The sequence below is a fragment of the Protopterus annectens genome, chromosome 12.part0 (genome assembly GCF_019279795.1).
Source record: "Protopterus annectens isolate FY-2018-M chromosome 12.part0, PAN1.0, whole genome shotgun sequence".
Taxonomy (NCBI): Eukaryota; Metazoa; Chordata; order Ceratodontiformes; family Protopteridae; genus Protopterus; species Protopterus annectens.
Genome location: NC_056746.1, coordinates 1,281,663,312 through 1,281,684,719, shown reverse-complemented (window position 1 = coordinate 1,281,684,719; position 21,408 = coordinate 1,281,663,312). Strand labels below are relative to the sequence as shown.

Here is a 21,408-nt window from a genome sequence, read left to right as displayed (position 1 = left end):
TCAGTCATGATACACTCCATAGCTTTACATTCTAATGCGATTCTTAAAATAATTATTAGGATCAGTCATGATACACTACATAGCTTTACATCCTAATGCAATTCTTAACATAATTAATAGGATCAGTCATGACACACTCCAAAGCTTTACATCCTAATGTGATTCTTAAGATAATTAATAGGATCAGTCATGATACACTCCATGGCTTTATATCCTAATGCGATTCTTAAGATAATTATTAGGATCAGTCAGGATACACTCCATAGCTTTACATCCTAATGCAATTCATAAATTAATTATTAGGATCAGTCATGATACACTACATAGCTTTACATCCTAATGTGATTTTTAAGATAATTAATAAGATCAGTCATGATACACTCCATAGCTTTACATCTTAATGCGATTCTTAACATAATTATTAGGATCAGTCATGATGCACTCCACAGCTTTACATTCTAATGCGATTCTTAACATAATTAATAGGATCAGTCATGATACACTCCACAGCTTTACATCCTAATGCGATTCTTAACATAATTAATAGGATCAGTCATGACACACTCCACAGCTTTACATCCTAATGCGATTCTTAACATAAATAATAGGATCAGTCATGATACACTCCATAGCTTTATATCCTAATGTGATTCTTAAAATAATTATTAGGATCAGTCATGATACACTCCATAGCTTTACATCCTAATGCATTTCTTAACATAATTAATAGGATCAGGCATGATACATTCCATAGATTTACATCCTAATGCATTTCTTAACATAGTTAATAGGATCAGTCATAATACACTCCATAGCTTTACATCCTAATGCGATTCTTAACATAGTTAATAGGATCAGTCATGATACACTCCATAGCTTTACATCCTAATGCGATTCTTAACATAGTTAATAGGATCAGTCATGATACACTGGATACACTAGACAATCTTGACGTACTGAAATGTCGAAATTCAGTACGTCGAGACTGAATAGTGGAAAGTGCAGTTAACCGAAACTACACTATGCTGAATCCGCAAATGTCAAATTTGCTGCTATTGTGGTGTCGCGTTCGTGATGTGTGGTGCAGTTTGTGGATTTATCTGGGGTTTCAGGTAAGTGTTGTGTGTTTGAGGATAATGGGTAGAGATTTTAGTGTGTGTGAGTGTGTGCGGTGGTGTTTTTTTGTGTTTGTGTGTTTAGTGCCACCTCGAAGTTAGAATATATAAGTGAGGGGGTGTGGGGGGTGCAGGTAGGTTAAGTGTGTTTGTGTGTGTTGTTATGTTTGTTTAGTTAGGTAGGTGTATGTGTGATTATGTCCTGGCTTGTGTGTGTGTGTGTGTGTGTGTGTGTGTGTGTGTGTGTGTGTGTGTGTGTGTGTGTGTGTATGTGTGTATGTGTGTGAATGGTTTCAATTGTAATATTCGTGATTGTGGGTTTTCGTGTATGTGGTTTTTTGACTATTAAGTCTCGAAATACTGAAATTCGACATTTCAGTATTTCAAAATTGCATAGTGAATCTGATACACTCCATAGCTTTACATCCTAATGTGATTCATAACATAGTTAATAGGATCAGTCATAATTCACTCCATAGCTTTACATCCTAATGTGATTCTTAACATAGTTAATAGGATCAGTCATGATACACTCCATAGCTTTACATCCTAATGCGATTCTTAACATAGTTAATAGGATCAGTCATAATACGCTCCATAGCTTTACATCCTAATGCAATTCTTAGCATAATTAATAGGATCAGTCATGATACACTCCATAGCTTTACATCCTAATGTGATTCTTAACATAATTAATAAGATCAGTCATGATATACTCCATAGCTTTACATCCTAATGCAATTCTTAACATAGTTAATAGAATCAGTCATGATACACTCCATAGCTTTACATCCTAATGTGATTTTTAAGATAATTAATAGGATCAGTCATGACACACTCCATAACTTTACATCCTAATGTGATTCTTAAGATAATTAATAGGATCAGTCATGATGCACTCCATAGCTTTACATCTTAATGCGAATCTTAACATAATTAATAGTATCCGTCATGATGCACTCCATAGCTTTACATCCTAATGTGATTCTTAACATAGTTAATAGGATCAGTCATGATACACTCCATAGCTTTATATCCTAATGCGATTCTTAACATAGTTAATAGGATCAGTCATGATACACTGGATACACTAGACAATCTTGATGTACTGAAATGTTGAAATTCAGTACGTCGACACTGAATAGTGGAAAGTGCAGTTAACCGAAACTATACTGTGCCAAATCTGCAAATGTTGAATTCACCGCTATCGTGGTGTCGAGCCCGTGACGTGTGGTGCGGTTTTTGGATTTATCTGGGGTTTCAGGTAAGTGTTGTGTGTTTGAGGATAATGAGTAGGAATTTTAGTGTGTGTGAGTGTGTGCGGTGGTGTTTTTTGTGTGTTTGTGTGTTTAGTGCCACCTCGGAGTTAGAATATATAAGTAGGGTGGTGTGGGGGGTGCAGGTAGGTTAATTGTGTTTGTGTGTGTTGTCATGTTTGTTTAGTTAGGTAGGTGTATGTGTGTGTGTGATTATGTCCTGGTTTGTGTGTGTGTGTATGAATGGTTGCGATTGTAGTATTCTTGATTGTGGGTTTTCGTGTATGTGGTTTTTCGACTATTCATTCTCGAAATACTGAAATTCGACATTTCAGTATTTTGAGAGTGCATAGTGAATCCGATACACTCCATAGCTTTACATCCTAATGTGATTCGTAACATAGTTAATAGGATCAGTCATGATACACTCCATAGCTTTACATCCTAATGCATTTCTTAATATAATTAATAGGATCAGTCATGATACACTCCATAGCTTTACATCCTAATGTGATTCTTAACATCATTAATAGGATCAGTCATGATACACTCCATAGCTTTACATCCTAATGTGATTCTTAACATAGTTAATAGGATCAGTCATGATACACTGGATACACTAGGCAATCTTGAAGTACTGAAATGTCGAAATTCAGTACGTCGAGACCGAATAGTGGAAAGTGCAGTTAACTGAAACTACACTATGCCGAATCCGCAAATGTCATATTTGCCGCTATCATGGTGTCGCGTTCATGATGTGTGGTGCGGTTTGTGGCTTTATCTGGGGTTTCAGGTAAGTGTTGTGTGTTTGGGGATAATGGGTAGGGATTTTAGTGTGTGTGAGTGTGTGCGGTGGTGTTTTTTGTGTGTTTGTGTGTTTAGTGACACCTCGGAGTTAGAATATATAAGTGGGGGTGTGTGGGGGGTGCAGGTAGGTTAAGTGTGCTTGTGTGTGTTGTTATGTTTGTTTAGTTAGATATGTGTATGTGTGATTATGTCCTGGTTTGTGTGTGTGTATGTATGTGAATGGTTGCAATTGTAGTATTCGTGATTGTGGGTTTTCGTGTATGTGGTTTTTCGACTATTCATTCTCGAAATACTGAAATTCGACATTTCAGTATTTTGAGATTGCATAGTGAATCCGATACACTCCATAGCTTTACATCCTAATGTGATTCGTAACATAGTTAATAGGATCAGTCATGATACACTCCATAGCTTTACATCCTAATGCGATTCTGAACATAGTTAAGAGGATCAATCATAATATGCTCCATAGCTTTACATCCTAATGCAATTCTTAGCATAATTAATAGGATCAGTCATGATACACTCCATAGCTTTACATCCTAATGTGATTCTTAACATAATTAATAGGATCAGTCATGATATACTCCATAGCTTTACATCCTAATGCGATTCTTAACATAGTTAATAGGATCAGTCACGATACACTCTATAGCTTTACATCCTAATGCGATTCCTAAGATAATTAAGAGGACCAGTCATGATACACTCCACAGCTTTACATCCTAATGTGATTCTTAACATAATTAATAGCATCAGTCATGATACACTCCACAGCTTTACATCCTAATGCGATTCTTAACATAATTAATAGGATCAGTCATGATACACTTCACAGCTTTACATCCTAATGTGATTCTTAACATAACTAATAGGATCAGTCATGATATACTCCATAGCTTTACATCCTAATGCGATTCTTAACATAGTTAATAGGATCAGTCATGATACACTCCATAGCTTTACATCCTACTGCAATTCCTAATATCATTAAGAGGATCAGTCATGATACACTCCATAGCTTTACATCCTAATGCGATTCTTAACATAATTAATAAGATCAGTCATGATACACTCCATAACTTTACATCCTAATGTGATTCTTAAGATAATTGATAGGATCAGTCATGATACACTCCACAGCTTTACATCCTAATGCGAATCTTAACATAATTAATAGGATCCGTCATGATGCACTCCATAGCTTTACATCCTAATGCGTTTCTTAAATAATTAATAGGATCAGTCATGATACACTCCATAGCTTTACATCCTAATGCATTTCTTAACATAAATAGTAGAATCAGTCATGATACACTCCATAGCTTTGCATCCTAATTTGATTCTTAACATAGTTAATAGGATCAGTCATGATACACTACATAGTTTTACATCCTAATGCGATTCTTAACATAGTTAATAAGATCAGTCATGATACACTGGATACACTAGACAATCTTGATGTATTGAAATGTCAAAATTCAGTACGTCAAGACCAAATAGTGGAAAGTGCAGTTAACCGAAACTATATTATGCCGAAACCGCAAATGTTGAATTCACTGCTATCGTGGTGTTGCGCCCGTGACGTGTGGTGCAGTTTTTGGATTTATCTGGGGTTTGAGGTAAGTGTTGTGTGTTTGAGGATAATAGGTAGGAATTTTAGTGTGTGAGTGTGTGCGGTGGTGTTTTTTTGTGTGTTTGTGTGTTTAGTGCCACCTCGGAGTTAGAATATATAAGTAGGGGGGTGTGGGGGGTGCAGGTAGGTTAATTGTGTTTGTGTGTGTTGTCATGTTTGTTTAGTTAGGTAGGTGTATGTGTGTGTGTGTGATTATGTCCTGGTTTGTGTGTGTGTGTGAATGGTTGCGATTGTAGTATTCGTGGTTGTGGGTTTTCGTGTATGTGGTTTTTCGAGTATTCAGTCTCGAAATACTGAAATTCGACATTTCAGTATTTCGAGATTGCATAGTGAATTCAATACACTCCATAGCTTTACATCCTAATGTGATTCATAACATAGTTAATAGGATCAGTCATGATACACTCCATAGCTTTACATCCTAATGCGATTCTTAACATAGTTAATAGGATCAGTCAAGATACGCTCCATAGCTTTACATCCTAATGCAATTCTTAACATAATTAATAGGATCAGTCATGATGCACTCCATAGCTTTACATCCTAATGTGATTCTTAACATAATTAATAGGATCAGTCATGATATACTCCATAGTTTTACATCCTAATGCGATTCTTAACATAGTTAATAGGATCAGTCATGATACACTCCATAGCTTTACATCCTAATGCGGTTCTTAACATAGTTAATAGGATCAGTCATGATACACTCCATAGCTTTGCATCCTAATGCGATTCTTAACATAATTAATAGGATCAGTCATGATATACTCCATAGCTTTACATCCTAATGCATTTCTTAACATAAATAATAGGATCAGTCATGATATACTCCATAGCTTTACATCCTAATGCGATTCGTAACATAATTAATAGGATCAGTTATGATACACTCCATAGCTTTACATCCTAATGCGATTCTTAACATAATTAATAGGATCAGTCATGATACACTCCATAGCTTTACATCCTAATGTGATTCTTAACATAATTAATAGGATCAGTCATGATATACTCCATAGCTTTACATCCTAATGTGATTCTTAACATAGTTAATAGGATCAGTCACGATACACTCTATAGCTTTACATCCTAATGCGATTCCTAAGATAATTAAGAGGACCAGTCATGATACACTCCACAGCTTTACATCCTAATGTGATTCTTAACATAATTAATAGCATCAGTCATGATACACTCCACAGCTTTACATCCTAATGCGATTCTTAACATAATTAATAGGATCAGTCATGATACACTTCACAGCTTTACATCCTAATGTGATTCTTAACATAACTAATAGGATCAGTCATGATATACTCCATAGCTTTACATCCTAATGCGATTCTTAACATAGTTAATAGGATCAGTCATGATACACTCCATAGCTTTACATCCTACTGCAATTCCTAATATCATTAAGAAGATCAGTCATGATACACTCCATAGCTTTACATCCTAATGCGATTCGTAACATAATTAATAGGATCAGTCATGATACACTCCATAGCTTTACATCTTAATGTGATTCTTAAGATAATTATTAGAATCAGTCATGATACACTCCATAGCTTTACATCCTAATGTGATTCTTAAGCTAATTAATAGGCTGAGTCATGATACACTCCATAGCTTTACATCCTAATGCGATTCTTAACATAATTAATAGGATCAGTCATGATACACTCCATAACTTTACATCCTAATGTGATTCTTAAGATAATTAATAGGATCAGTCATGATACACTCCACAGCTTTACATCCTAATGTGAATCTTAACATAATTAATAGGATCCGTCATGATGCACTCCATAGCTTTACATCCTAATGCGTTTCTTAAATAATTAATAGGATCAGTCATGATACACTCCATAGCTTTACATCCTAATGCATTTCTTAACATAAATAATAGAATCAGTCATGATACACTCCATAGCTTTGCATCCTAATTTGATTCTTAACATAGTTAATAGGATCAGTCATGATACACTACATAGTTTTACATCCTAATGCGATTCTTAACATAGTTAATAAGATCAGTCATGATACACTGGATACACTAGACAATCTTGATGTATTGAAATGTCAAAATTCAGTACGTCAAGACCAAATAGTGGAAAGTGCAGTTAACCGAAACTATATTATGCCGAAACCGCAAATGTTGAATTCACTGCTATCGTGGTGTTGCGCCTGTGACGTGTGGTGCAGTTTTTGGATTTATCTGGGGTTTCAGGTAAGTGTTGTGTGTTTGAGGATAATAGGTAGGAATTTTAGTGTGTGAGTGTGTGCGGTGGTGTTTTTTTGTGTGTTTGTGTGTTTAGTGCCACCTCGGAGTTAGAATATATAAGTAGGGGGTGTGGGGGGTGCAGGTAGGTTAATTGTGTTTGTGTGTGTTGTCATGTTTGTTTAGTTAGGTAGGTGTATGTGTGTGTGTGTGATTATGTCCTGGTTTGTGTGTGTGTGTGAATGGTTGCGATTGTAGTATTCGTGGTTGTGGGTTTTCGTGTATGTGGTTTTCGAGTATTCAGTCTCGAAATACTGAAATCGACATTTCAGTATTTGAGATTGCATAGTGAATTCAATACACTCCATAGCTTTACATCCTAATGTGATTCATAACATAGTTAATAGGATCAGTCATGATACACTCCATAGCTTTACATCCTAATGTGATTCTTAACATAGTTAATAGGATCAGTCAAGATCGCTCCATAGCTTTACATCCTAATGCAATTCTTAACATAATTAATAGGATCAGTCATGATGCACTCCATAGCTTTACATCCTAATGTGATTCTTAACATAATTAATAGGATCAGTCATGATATACTCCATAGTTTTACATCCTAATGCGATTCTTAACATAGTTAATAGGATCAGTCATGATACACTCCATAGCTTTACATCCTAATGCGGTTCTTAACATAGTTAATAGGATCAGTCATGATACACTCCATAGCTTTGCATCCTAATGCGATTCTTAACATAATTAATAGGATCAGTCATGATATACTCCATAGCTTTACATCCTAATGCATTTCTTAACATAAATAATAGGATCAGTCATGATATACTCCATAGCTTTACATCCTAATGCGATTCGTAACATAATTAATAGGATCAGTTATGATACACTCCATAGCTTTACATCCTAATGCGATTCTTAACATAATTAATAGGATCAGTCATGATACACTCCATAGCTTTACATCCTAATGTGATTCTTAACATATTTAATAGGATCAGTCATGATACACTACATAGCTTTACATCCTAATGCGATTCGTAACATAATTAATAGGATCAGTTATGATACACTCCATAGCTTTACATCCTAATGCGATTCGTAACATAATTAATAGGATCAGTTATGATACACTCCATAGCTTTACATCCTAATGCGATTCTTAACATAATTAATAGGATCAGTCATGATACACTCCATAGCTTTACATCCTAATGCAATTCTTAACATAGTTAATAGGATCAGTCATGATACAGTCCATAGCTTTACATACTTATGCGATTCTTAACATAGTTAATAGGATCAGTAATTATACACTCCATAGCTTTGCATCCTAATGTGTTTCTTAACATAATTAATAGGATCAGTCATGATACACTCCATAGCTTTACATCCTAATGCGATTCTTAACATAATTAATAGGATCAGTCATGATACACTCCATAGATTTACATCCTAATGCGATTCTTAACATAATTAATAGGATCAGTCATGATACACTCCATAGCTTTACCTCCTAATGTGATTCTTAACATAATTAATAGGATCAGTCATGATACACTCCATAGCTTTACATCCTAATGCGATTCTTAACATAATTAATAGGATCAGTCATGATACACTCCATAGCTTTACATCCTAATGCAATTCTTAACATAGTTAATAGGATCAGTCATTATACACTCCATAGTTTTACATCCTAATGCATTTCTTAACATAATTAATAGGATCAGTCATGATCCACTCCATAGCTTTACATCCTAATGCGATTATCATAATTAATAGGATCAGTCATGATACACTCCATAGCTTTACAGATCAGAATGAGAAGGCTGACAGGTCTATAATTTTCAGGGTCCATGTGAGGGCCACCCTTTTGGAAGGGGGCATAACCATAGAACTAGGCCACACTTTGGGAACATACCCTCTGTCTAGGTTTAAAACTGTTTAACAGGAGACTGGGAAGAGCCTGGCTGATGCTGTTTAATAGGCCCCTAAGTATGTTTGCAGGGTGCATGGAAGAACTGTTATTGTTTTTTTGTTGACCCCTTAAGAATATGTTCTTCAGTGATGATATAGGGTGAAAGAGATTCTGGGATGAGTATTATTAGAATACATGTTACATGAGTGAAGTTTGCTGAGAACATATGTGTATATTTGCTATGTCATTTCAGTCAGAGTGAGGGGTCCTAGTAAGGAAAAGTTCAGAGCAATATTGAGTGTTGTTTGTTATTTTTCTAAAATAGCTAAAGAAAGATTTGTAGTTATCCTTTACTTCAGAGACTAATCACTGCTCAGGGTTTCCGTAGCTGGTCCTCATTGTGCTTTTCAGTTTCTTGGTTATTTTTTTTATACTTTCCTCATTCTAAGGAGTCCTAGTCTTACTGTACAGTTTAATGATTTTATAAAGTTTGTTTATGCTGGCTAACTGCCAGGGAGGTTTATTTTTAAATTTCAAGTTAGGACTGTTGGATCTATGCATTTGTGTATGTCAGCATAAAACTCCTTAATGAGGTTGGCTGTGGTGTCAAGGGTCAACAGTAGTGTCGTGGTCAACAGTAGTGATGTCATGAGTAAACTTAGAAGCTTCATTATATATTTGTATAAGGTTTACCATTCTGAAGTCCTTAAACACTGAGATGCTGGCAACAGGGAATATGGTGGTTTTGAGAGTAATTGTCACTAACTTATATTCTGATGTGACTGGAGAAGGACAGACTTGAAGAATGGAGCAGGTAGCGGCAATATTAGTGAGGACCAGATACAGAATATATTGCCTTCTAGTGCGTTTGCTAACTACTGGATCCAGGGAAGTTGTATTTATTAAATCCAAAAGGTACTGGTGCTCCAGTTTACAGCTGGGTAATTAAAATAACCTAGGGTTATGGAGTTATTACCTAGAGGAATTTGTTCTAAAATTTCGAGGAATCTAACACAATAGTCTGAAGGCATGGGAGTGTTTCTGTAATATGCTATAAAGTGGAAGTTTGTCTTGTCCACGGTATACTGAAATTGCAGGAGCTTAGTTTGTGTGTCTCTGGGTATCTGCCTAAATAATTTGTGATCCGTGACAAAAATGGAAACATCACTGCAGTTTCCACCAGGCCTGGAAGCATGATATGTGCAAAACCCAGATATGGGGTATGGAAGGAGTGTTTTCCTTACATTTAAATCAAGTTTCTGTCATTACACATACACAGACATGTTCCAGATGAGGTAGTGACTCAAGATCCAGTAATTTGTTGAGACTCCTGACACTAAGAAATGCCGTCTTAATGTGGTCCAGTCTACTGTTAGCTAAATTTGATAAGTTCATTAAATGGACTCTGTCTAAAAATGGCATTATGGGTCAGAAGGAGCATTTGGCCAGTTTGCAGAAACCCTTGAATTAGAAATGCAGGCCATCCCTTGCAAAAACAAGTAGGACTACCTACCTTCTTGTCCCAGGCTGATAATACTGGACCTACCTTCTTGTTCTGGGCTGATAATACTGGACCTACCTTGTTCCGGGCTGATAATACTGGACCTACCTTCTTGTTCTGGGCTAATAATATTGGACCTACCTTCTTGTTCCAGGTTGATAATACAGCTCTATATCATGTTGTCGAACTCTTAAAGGTTCGAACATCATATGGTTGACACCATATGATTGAACTTTTCAACGGAGAACTCTGTACAGTGCGGAATGGGAAGATTTCCCTTTTCTGTACTGTAATGTGCTCTCAGAGTTGGTATATATAAACAGCGGGGGGTGTGTGGGGGGTCCTGTTCAGGTAGGACTTTTTCTTTGTTTTTTTTTTTATTACATTTTCGAACTTTTAAAAGTTCGATCATATGGTGTCGACCATATGACGTTCAAACTTTTAAAAGTTTGATTATGTAATACAGGGACAATAATACTGGATCCTCCTGGAATGACATCATCTGTTAAGTCAGTTATCTTGTTTTTATACCTAGGCATCATTCTTAATGAAGAAAGGATTCCACTCAGGACCAGAGTCTTACCTGTATCTGCCACATACCTAGAGAATGTTAACATATCTCCCTGTATGTCCCTCAGGGTAGTGTGCCCCAGGCCATTCAGTCCCTCATGCATCACCAAGTTGTACTCATACTTGTGTTAGAAATAGACCTCAGTGCCCCAAATACCTGAAAGGCAACTGACAGTAACCCTATCCTTATCCATCCTGGTGAGTGGGGAGTCTGTATGCCCGACACTTGATATCAGTCATTAATAGTTTTTTTATTAGAAGCTGGTTCGGTATTTTCTGAGAGGCTGGCATAGCATTATTTGATTGGGTGCAGCTTTACTATTAGTGATGGATACATGCGCATGGAGTGAGGAAGTTGAGGGACTTCTGCTGCGGCCTATTCTTATAAGATCCAGGAGGCTGTGGCAAGCATGTTTTTTATGGCATCAGCATATGGCATTTAAGTTTGTTCTGTCTGAGAATGTGGTAGTGATTGATGTCGCAGTGTGAGTATGTGATGCATATTAGTGTGCATGAGAAGTGAGTATGTGATGCATATTACAGTACATGAGAGGGATGCCCTCATATTAGCTAAAAGGTATTTACCACTCTCATAGACAGTTTTCCTTGTTTAGTAGGAGTTCATTATCAGTGAACATAAAGCAGTTACTACAGTACCTTAGGATACCGCATGCTAGGAGGTTGGTGATGAAAGGGGAACGAGTTTGCTGGCCCTTTATATTACCAGAGATTTAAGTTTTAGTTGGCTCAGTGCACAAAGAGTCTAAGGGAGGACTGTGGGAAGTACTGTCTAATTAGTATTGGTGGTATTCAATTTGTATCAGTGGCATTTGACTAGTATCAGTGGTATCCAATTTGTATCAGTGGTATCTGACTAGTATCAGTGGTATCCTATTAGTATTAGTGGTATCTGACTAGTATCAGTGGTATCCTATTAGTGTCAGTGGTGTCTGACGATACTAGTCATATTAGTGTCAGTGGTATCTGACTAGTATCAGTGGTATCCCATTAGTGTCAGTGGTATCTGACTAGTATCAGTGGTATCTAACTAGTATCAGTGGTATCCTATTAGTGTCATTGGTATCCTATTAGTATCAGTGGTATCCTATTAGTATTAGTGGTATCTGACTAGTATCAGTGGTATTCTATTAGTGTCAGTGGCATCTGACTAGTATCAAAGGTATCCTATTAGTATCAATGGTATCTGACTAGTATCAATGGTTTCAACAAAGCAATATGGAGACTGTCAATGCTTTCGGCACTGGTAGAAGCAAATCAGAGCAATCAAGTGAAGATAAACACAAATTAATGCTGCCTTGTGTACTGTCAAGTAGTTGTAAACCAGGGGAAGAATTTATGATAAGGGAGAACTAACTAAGGGGAAAAATGAAAATATGCTCACTACACACTATTTGGCTATAATTATTGTGACACTGCCTAGATCACAGCTCAGCTCTTTGACACACTATAAACACAATTAAATAAAACAAAAGAAACAAGAGAACCAACCAGCAAACAATTCTGGAAGCTCCAGCACTTAGAAAATAGCAGAAACGAGGAAAAAAGTTATAGTTAAATACTTCAAAAAGTTGCAGCAACAGGAATAGCAAAACAAAATCAAGTGCAATATAATCATAACTTCCCTGTGCTACACAGCTAGTTAATTCTAATTATTTATTCTGGATTATGTCTAGATCTGGGATTCACAAATAGTAAGTCCAAGTTGCCTTTATAGGCCTCTGCTTGTTTCAGGAATACCTTAAGCAAGCTCAGAAATACCGTGTACTTCAAAAATTAGTTATTCAATATTCATTTCAAATGGAATTAAAGTAAATATACAAGGATACTAGTTAATGAATTTATGAATGTGTTGCAAATCAGTAGTAAAGAATAAAATATAAGCCAACTAATTGTTGATTTTTTGAAGCATGTTTGTGTCTGTTTTGGGACAGGGCATAATTTGTCAGGGGAGGCCAAAAGTAGTTTCCTTATATATGGATGAGGCCTGCATACTTTTCTGAAGATCAGGTGAGGCTATTGTCTAGATGAAGTAGGTTAATTATATGCACATTCATGTCTGAGGTCCTCACTAATACCAGTAGTTCAACAGGTTGCTCACTTGCCTTTGATAGTATATCAGAGGAGGGTTCTAATTCTACACCAATCACTTAGTCTCACAATTTAATAATGATACCGAAGACCAACACCCATAGTTTTCAACCTCTTAGCACAAGAAGTCTGGACACAGCTAACAATAATGAGGAGCAAACACCAAAAAATGGGGACAATTTTTAAATACTGCTCTTATAAACAGAAAATTGATAGAATAAAAAAATTGTGTTTTCATGCATTTTTGAAGCATATAAATCTGAAACTGCCCCGTCTATCATTATTTAGTGAATTCAATATTTACTGATTTGCCAGAAAACCACATTTTTTACAATGAACAGACCAAAAATATGAGGCAAAAATCTGGACAATCTCCGAAAATTTGGACATTTGACAGGCATGCCAACACCAACTGAGTGCAGTACACCTGAGATACCATCTTTTGGATGAAAACGTTGAACAAATGTTCCATCTACATGATATAGTGGTATTTCAGGTGGTCAGTAAAGGTTGCAGTGTGCTATCTTGAAAACAAACAGAAGTGGCATTATTAAAAGAAAATACCTTACAGCAAAGCAAAAAATAACATTGTCATTCACATCTATGCAGTAAAGGCTGTCAAATTGCTATCTCAAGGGTGTGTTGGAATAAATCCTTTATTATAATCCAGATGACCTGGTAGTGATTAATGACCTAGTTACTGGATGAGTTGGCTGCAGAGGGTGGGAATCAGTGGCTGATGCCAGCGTGTCTGTTCTTGGTAAAGGGAGGCATCCTTTTCATCTGTACTGCTAACATCTAGAGCACAAGGAATGTTACTGTGGACAGCATGAAGGGCCATGTATATATGCATTCACCAAGCAGCGTGTTAATGCAGGGTCTATATTAGTTAATTGAAAGCTTAATTAAACAAATCGTTATTTGTCAAACTGACTTAAGCAAAAGCTCTGTTAAGCGAACGATCGTTTAAGCAAATGTTTTCCCAGGAAAAGGACATGGTTGGCCATCATTGCGAATTTGCCCCTTTCCCCACTACAGTGCAATCTCAGAGTTGGTATATTTAGTTAGGGGGTGTGGGGGCGCAGCCCTCCACATTGGCAGGTGTGTGGGGTGAAGCCCCCCACTTTGTAGAGTTTTAAATTTTGTTTTGTTTGTTACAGTTGGTGGGTAGGCAACTATTTTTTTTCCCAAAGAAAGTGTTCACTTAATCATTCACTTAATTGAGCTTTTGCTTAATTGGGTTCGACAAATAGCGATTCGCTCAATTAAGGTTTCGATTAAATGATATATACCCGTTTATGCACTGTAGCTGGGATTAGATGTATAATTGGAAGCTCACATGTTTTGGTGGACTGACATTATGCAGCATAATTGTCAAACTGCTGCAGGCTACATACAATTAGCAGTAAAGAACAGCAACAAATTAAAACATGGTGTCTGGTGCCTGGGTCCTTCACGATGGCACCAGGAATAATGGGGAAAACCCAGCTTGGTAACATTTAATGCTACTACGCAATAAAAATATAAATTCATATGTTCCTTTAATAATATATTTTATTAATATTAGCTTTCAGGCCAGTTAAATAACACCAACAGAAAAACATACGGCTTCTTGCTGCACAGGGATGGAACACTGATTGTGATAAGCGAATCATGGGTTTGTTTAGCAAACATGGTCTGTCAGGGATTAATTGCATAGTGGAATTAGTGTCATTTTGACAACCTGCCTGTTCTTTGGGAGGGATGAATTTCTGCCTTGGGCTACAGTCCACATTTTATTTATTTATGCATTAGTTGACTTGGGTAGAGCTCTGATTGAGATATATATATATATATATATATATATATATATATATATATATATATATATATATATATATATATATATATATATATATATATATATATATATATATATATATAGGCCATTTTCTGTCTCTGCCTGGGGTTTTCAAATCAATTGAGTACGAAACAGTCTGGAAATAATATAACAAGAAATTGTAATAAATGGCATTTTTTCATCTAAGTTAAATGTGAATTACTTGTGGCTGCAAAAAATAAACAATACAGCAGTATGCATGAGAAAATCATAAGATAATTCTTTTGCTAGGTGGAAGTGCAAAGAAATAAGCTGCCGTAATAGGCTCTGCATTGTAAACCGAAATTAAGGAAATTGGTACACTAACTGGGGTAAATGGGCCTTATTTTATTTATTTATCTTTGCTGACCAGACTAAAATAGTGATCTCTTTTCAAGTGAGATCCAATTTGGTATTCATACTAACCAGACTAAATTTGGCCAGGGCACCAGGGAAATTCTCCTACTTTTTTTCAATAAACGCCACAAAATCTTTTGCATTCACCTGACCTTACACTAACTCAGATAGATGGGACCTCAGTTTAACATCTTACCAAAAGGAAGGAGATCAGTCAGCAACAGTCTGTTTCTATATTTATACTAACTTACATACAAAGTTATTTTGGATGAGCTCACTTGGATACCTACACATACTAATAAGGCATTTAATTTAATTATCAGAGATTTTATTTTCCTGTGAAAGGCAAAACACCAACAGCAGTGTTAAGGTCAGCACACACTAAAGTTGAAAGGGGGTGAGCAGGAGGGACTGAAAAAAGAATCAAAGGCTTTTTATAGGTCATTATCAAAGGAAGAGGGACGGGAAAGATAGAACTGACTCTGCTGACAAAGATGAGAGAGAGATCACAGAAGAACGTAGGAAAAGGAGAGGCACTGAAGTGATACCTTACTTCACTCTTCCAAAGCAAAGAAAGTGGAGAGATGTATGCTGGGAACAGAAGAACGTAGGAAAAGGAGAGGCACTGAAGCAATACCTTACTTCACTCTTCCAAAGCAAAGAAAGTGGAGAGATGTATGCTGGGAACAGAAGAACGTAGGAAAAGGAGAGGCACTGAAGCAATACCTTACTTCACTCTTCCAAAGCAAAGAAAGTGGAGAGATGTATGCTGGGAACAGAAGAACGTAGGAAAAGGAGAGGCACTGAAGCAATACCTTACTTCACTCTTCCAAAGCAAAGGAAGTGGAGAGATGTATGCTGGGAAAGAACAGGAAGGAGGGAACAGTGGGCAGACAACTGGGGTAGAGAAACAAGAGTTTCAATGGAAAACAAGTATTCTCTAGGGTATTTTTTCTTTTAACTGTTAAAGTTGCCAGTGTGAATTTTTAACTTGATAGTTTTGATTATTCAATATACAATGTTTAATGACATGATTCTTCAACCACGGAGCCCTAAAATAAACAGCAAACACTTCATCTTATTGTTTTGCTGATATGTAAAGTACTACCACTCGTTTTTTTTATCAAACTGAAATGAAGATAGAAAAAACTGATTTGCGTAGGAACGATGCAGCTCCTGCAGACACATGCTGTTGACTCAGTCATAAACCAGTCAGATTAAATCACATCAGTACTGAGTTCTCAGTATTATACAGGTATATATATATATATATATATATATATATATATATATATATATGGTTTGTGCAGACTGGCTCCACTGTTGGGAGTTAATGAATAGCAGACCATAGATATTAATGTTATACTTCCTTTGGTATATTATCTTGTAGAAGTAGAACGTTATGAATTAGACCAACTTATAACAGAGCTTATTTAATTTAGCTAAATTATTTCATAAACAATGAATAGTGTAAGACACCTAAACCAAGTGTTACCCGTCAGGCTTCTTTTGGTGAATCGTGGCATTTATTTATGGAATCCCTTTCTTCTGAAGTACTGTATGTTACATGAAGATAATGAAAGAAGCTGACGGCCATTCGAGCATAATGGGATGGTAGGCTAATATGTTCCCTTACATTTAGTGTTTGTGTAAATTTAAAGTATGTTTTCTTTTCTAGTGAATGCATTGCGACTTTTGATTAAATATAAATAAAATGGTAATAAAATATGCTCATTTAATGAACATTATTATTTTTAGGCTTCTTTCTCCCTTGGACTGTACTGGCTTTTTCACAGTAATGCTGATCATGCCTCTCAACCTCTTAGACTAGAGCAAGAAATCTGGACAAATCCATAAATAATGGGGGGACAAATGCCCCCAAAAAGGGACACTTTAAATATTGCTCTTACAAACTTAGAAAGTTGGTAGACTACTAGGTTTTGCATTAGCATGAATTTTCTGAAAGATATGAAGTCTGAAACGCAAATGTCTGCCATTATTTTCTGACTTCAGTCCTCAATGATTTGCCAGAAAAACACAATTTTATGAGAAACAGGTCAAAAATATGAGGCAAAAATTTGGACATTCTGCAAAAATATGGACAGTTGAAAGGTATGATACTGATGTCATCATTTGTAAAATTCCAGACTGCATAGATTGATTACCATGATATTCACTTGCATATAATATGATTTTTGAGAAGGTCACTTAATTGTAACTGTCCTACTATGAAGTCATACCATGACTTTCTGTTGTGCAAGGGACTCACAATGGATTAATAAATTAGCAGCTGGACATATTGTCATGCAAGTAGGAGTCAACCACTTGTGGCCATGTCTTCAACTTGGGGGGGGGGGGTAAGGAAGGACAAAGTTGATGCTACCACTGGATACCTACGGTGATGGCCAGAGGTGTAACAGCTCATGGGTCAACATAGCAGATTTGTAAGTTATGTTGTCCCATAAAAGTGCCAGGTATGAAAAAACATATACAGTGCTGAATTTATATATCTCATACCACAGGATTAATGGCCATGACGCAAGAAACACGTAACCCACCTGCAATGGAATAATTACAGGTTTCACTGTCCATAATATCACCTCAAAAGGGATAAAGAAATGAAAGGTGCAGAAATGGTTAAAAAGGCATAACACTAATCACCAGAGATTTGGGTTGTTGGGCAAAAAACAAAAGTCACTTAACAAGAACAAATCTTCTGTCTCATCTTAGAAAGCAGTAACATGTATATAGTTGTTTTTGCCTGCTTATTAAAAATATATTATATATTGATAATTGCATCATAGCAGAAAAGAAAATGTTGATCGATTCAAAAAAAAAAATCTATACTAATATAAACAGCACTTACCTGATAGGACTTTAGTGAAGAATTCATAAATTTAATATTGTCAATAATTGGTAGAGGAAATCCTTCATTTAACTTCTCTGCAAATAAAAAGACAAAATATGAGTGAGAGATGGGCATGGGTTAGAGGCAACAAGGCACTTTTCCTGAAAGTTTATTAGTTGTTTTGAAACCAACTATATCTGAGCATGCAGTTATTTTTGGATATATGCTTTGTCTGCAGCTTCCTAAAGGTTACTGCAGGTTGAAGTTACATTTAATAGCCGTTTACCTAATTCTGTCATCAGCATGAAGAGCAGACCTCTCTGTGCTCCTTTTTCTGTTTCTGGAGTCTTGACCTATGATCTTTTGCATTGCTCTGCCATGCAACATGATCTCCTGTCCTAAGTCCAGATTTCATAACAGTGAGCGCATCTATAAATGAGCAGATACCTACAGCACAATAAATGTACTTTGATAATGCTGCTATTTTTCATTGCAACACCTGTGCACAATTGCGTTGTTAAAAAAAAAAAGAAAGAAAAAAAACTTGTTGCATATGAGCGGGGAACTGCACCAACTGATATGCACACTAATGCTGTGAGGAGATGAGGACTTTTCTGATTTGACCAGAGTCCTGCTGACTGGAATTTAAGTCCTATTTTGGGATGCAAATTGCTATAGACTACCTGTAACCTGTGAAATTCTAGGATTAGACAAATTATCTATTATGTTTTACTTCAGAATGATTTCAAGCTATAGGACTTATTCCATCTAATTCAGTGATCTTGGTTTAATTATGACAAATGCTCTCCTTTTGCTTAGTATTGGCATTATTTTGGCCTTTTCTTAAAAGCTGTTGAAGTGCACCATATAGTGTGTGGACTTATTTCCACCATGTTTTGAGTTAATGTTAACAGTTCTCACAGCAGTGGTCACTGGAAATGGTATACTCTGAAAAATACAGAAATCGGCTAGTATGCACTGTCCACAGGAAAAAGGTATAACACTGCAGTGAACTGGCTGGCTTTGCTGAAGAAAAAAACACAAACTATCTACTTCATTTCTCAATATGTGTGCAATTTTGCTGATTGCTGTTTATGGGCTACTACCAGAAACCAAAGAAAAAGGCAATGACGGACAATAATTCATTTCTGTGGTCATCAAAGATTAACCAAGATCTGTTATAGGGCTGAAATGACATGCATGTGCAGTGAATATGCTACTTTGTCCAGTGTTTTCTTGCAGCTGTCTTGCAGACCATGGTTTATACCTGCATTTTGCAGACCATGGTTTATACCTGCATTTTGCCAGTAGCAGGTCCATAACTGGGAGCAGCTATAATGAGTGTCCAAATTAACCTGTACTCATACAGTCATAATGGAATTTAAGCAGTATTCCAGTGACTTTAACTTCAAAGTAATGTTTCCATTTGATCTGATAAAAAGGGGGGCATTTGGAGCAGATCGAGTAGGGGAGCAGTTTAAGGATTAGGAATGAGTGGACATAAGGGCCATTCCAGTCATGAACTATTAACTGATTTACAAAATAATGTTTCAGTGAAACAAAACTTTCTGTGCATGCTATAGCTTACTATGAAGTTTAGTGATTATTTATTTATTTAACATTTGTTTACTGGGAAAGTCTGACTTGGAACAAAGCCAATTTTCAGCAGAGGCCCAGGGAGAAATGCTCCACATGCATGTCTCTGTAATATTTGATTTTTACATTAAATCTGATAAATAGGGAACAAGTGACACATTCTAATGAATAAGGACTATGGAGGGTTTTGCCCCTCACATAAGAATACTATCATGTTTCATCAAAACACCGTACAGGCCATAACTCTCAACAAATATCCAATTAATTGGTCATTGCAGAGAAGACTAATAGTAGACATAGTGGACAGACGGTTAGGGGAAATGAAAGAAGAGACATAGAACAGAAGATATGATTGGGAGAGAGCTGAAAATGATGACGCACTACATGTTTAGTTATTTAGAGGATGAAAGCATTTCTTGCAGTCAGCATAGCAGAATGGCATTCCAGAACATTGGGAGGGATACTAGGACAGATTATGCTAGAATGGAAAATGTGGGTTGGGTTTGCAGAAGAGAGGCTATTAAATGGTCTAGTGGAATATCTCCCTTTCTACATAACCCCACTGGTGTCCCACAAGGCTCCATTCTTGGACCTTTACTCTTTATTATCTATACAAACAACCTGTATACATTCTTAGCCCCAGGAGCACTCATACAGTATGCAGATGACTCCACCATCATCTGCACCTCTCCTACACTGTCCCAACTTCTCTCCATCATGCAACAAACCTTTACTGCCATTGAAACCAGGCTCACTAATTCCCAAGTACTCCTTAACCCTAAAAAAAAACCTCCTTCTCTTCCTGCCAAAAAATAACCCTATTGACATAAAAGTTCAAAATACATTCGGCAGACAACACCATCATTGAAATAGTCCAACAAACAAAACTGCTAGGAGTCACCATCAACAATCAACTTAAGTTTGATTTCCATGTCCAACACAGTATTAAGAAAACTCACCAGAAACTAGGTATCCTTTATAGAAACACTTTCTGAACACATCATCAAAAAACACTCCTGCTAAAACTTTCCTGCTCCCCTCTCTACTGTATGGTGCCACCATTCTTACCTACCTACAGTCCTCTATTAGATCCAAAATAGGACAGTACTACAACAAAGTGGCCAAATGTGTCACTAACTCTAAATCCTACGCACATCACTGTACAGTATTACATATGCCTCAATGGCTAGAACTCCCTAACCTCCTCCGTTATGTCCAGCCCTTAACCTTGCATAACATCATTTATAAAGTCTTAGCTTGACCAACCCTGACCCACATAGTCAAACCCTACATCCCCAATAGAACCCTTAGGTCCGAAGACAAAAACTCCTTACCATCTCCAAGCCCTTTAAACTTCCAGGACAAAGTCTATATTCTTAGTTGCAGAAGTTTGGAACTCTCTTCCCGTATCAACTAGAACAGCTCCTAATTTGGAAGCTTTCAAAACTTCACTAAAACAACATCTAAATAATTCAAGGCTGTGCTTGTGCTCTGCTCCTAGATAACTTCACCTCTGCTTTATCTCGCCTGTATGATCTATTCCAAGCTAAGATTCTCACCTCTTTCTCTTTCCTGCTAACTAACGCTAC

General features: G+C 36.5%; 1 protein-coding gene across 2 annotated transcripts in view; it reads right to left on the bottom strand.

Annotated features, from left to right (window-relative positions):
- The window catches only part of LOC122817132 (bactericidal permeability-increasing protein-like), a 286,884-nt gene that overhangs the window by 12,481 nt on the left and 252,995 nt on the right, over nt 1-21,408 (bottom strand). For both annotated transcript variants that reach the window (XM_044090323.1, XM_044090324.1), the window contains exon 15: nt 18,242-18,318. In XM_044090323.1, coding sequence (XP_043946258.1) covers nt 18,242-18,318 — 77 coding nt within the window. The remainder of the gene's footprint in view (nt 1-18,241; nt 18,319-21,408) is intronic.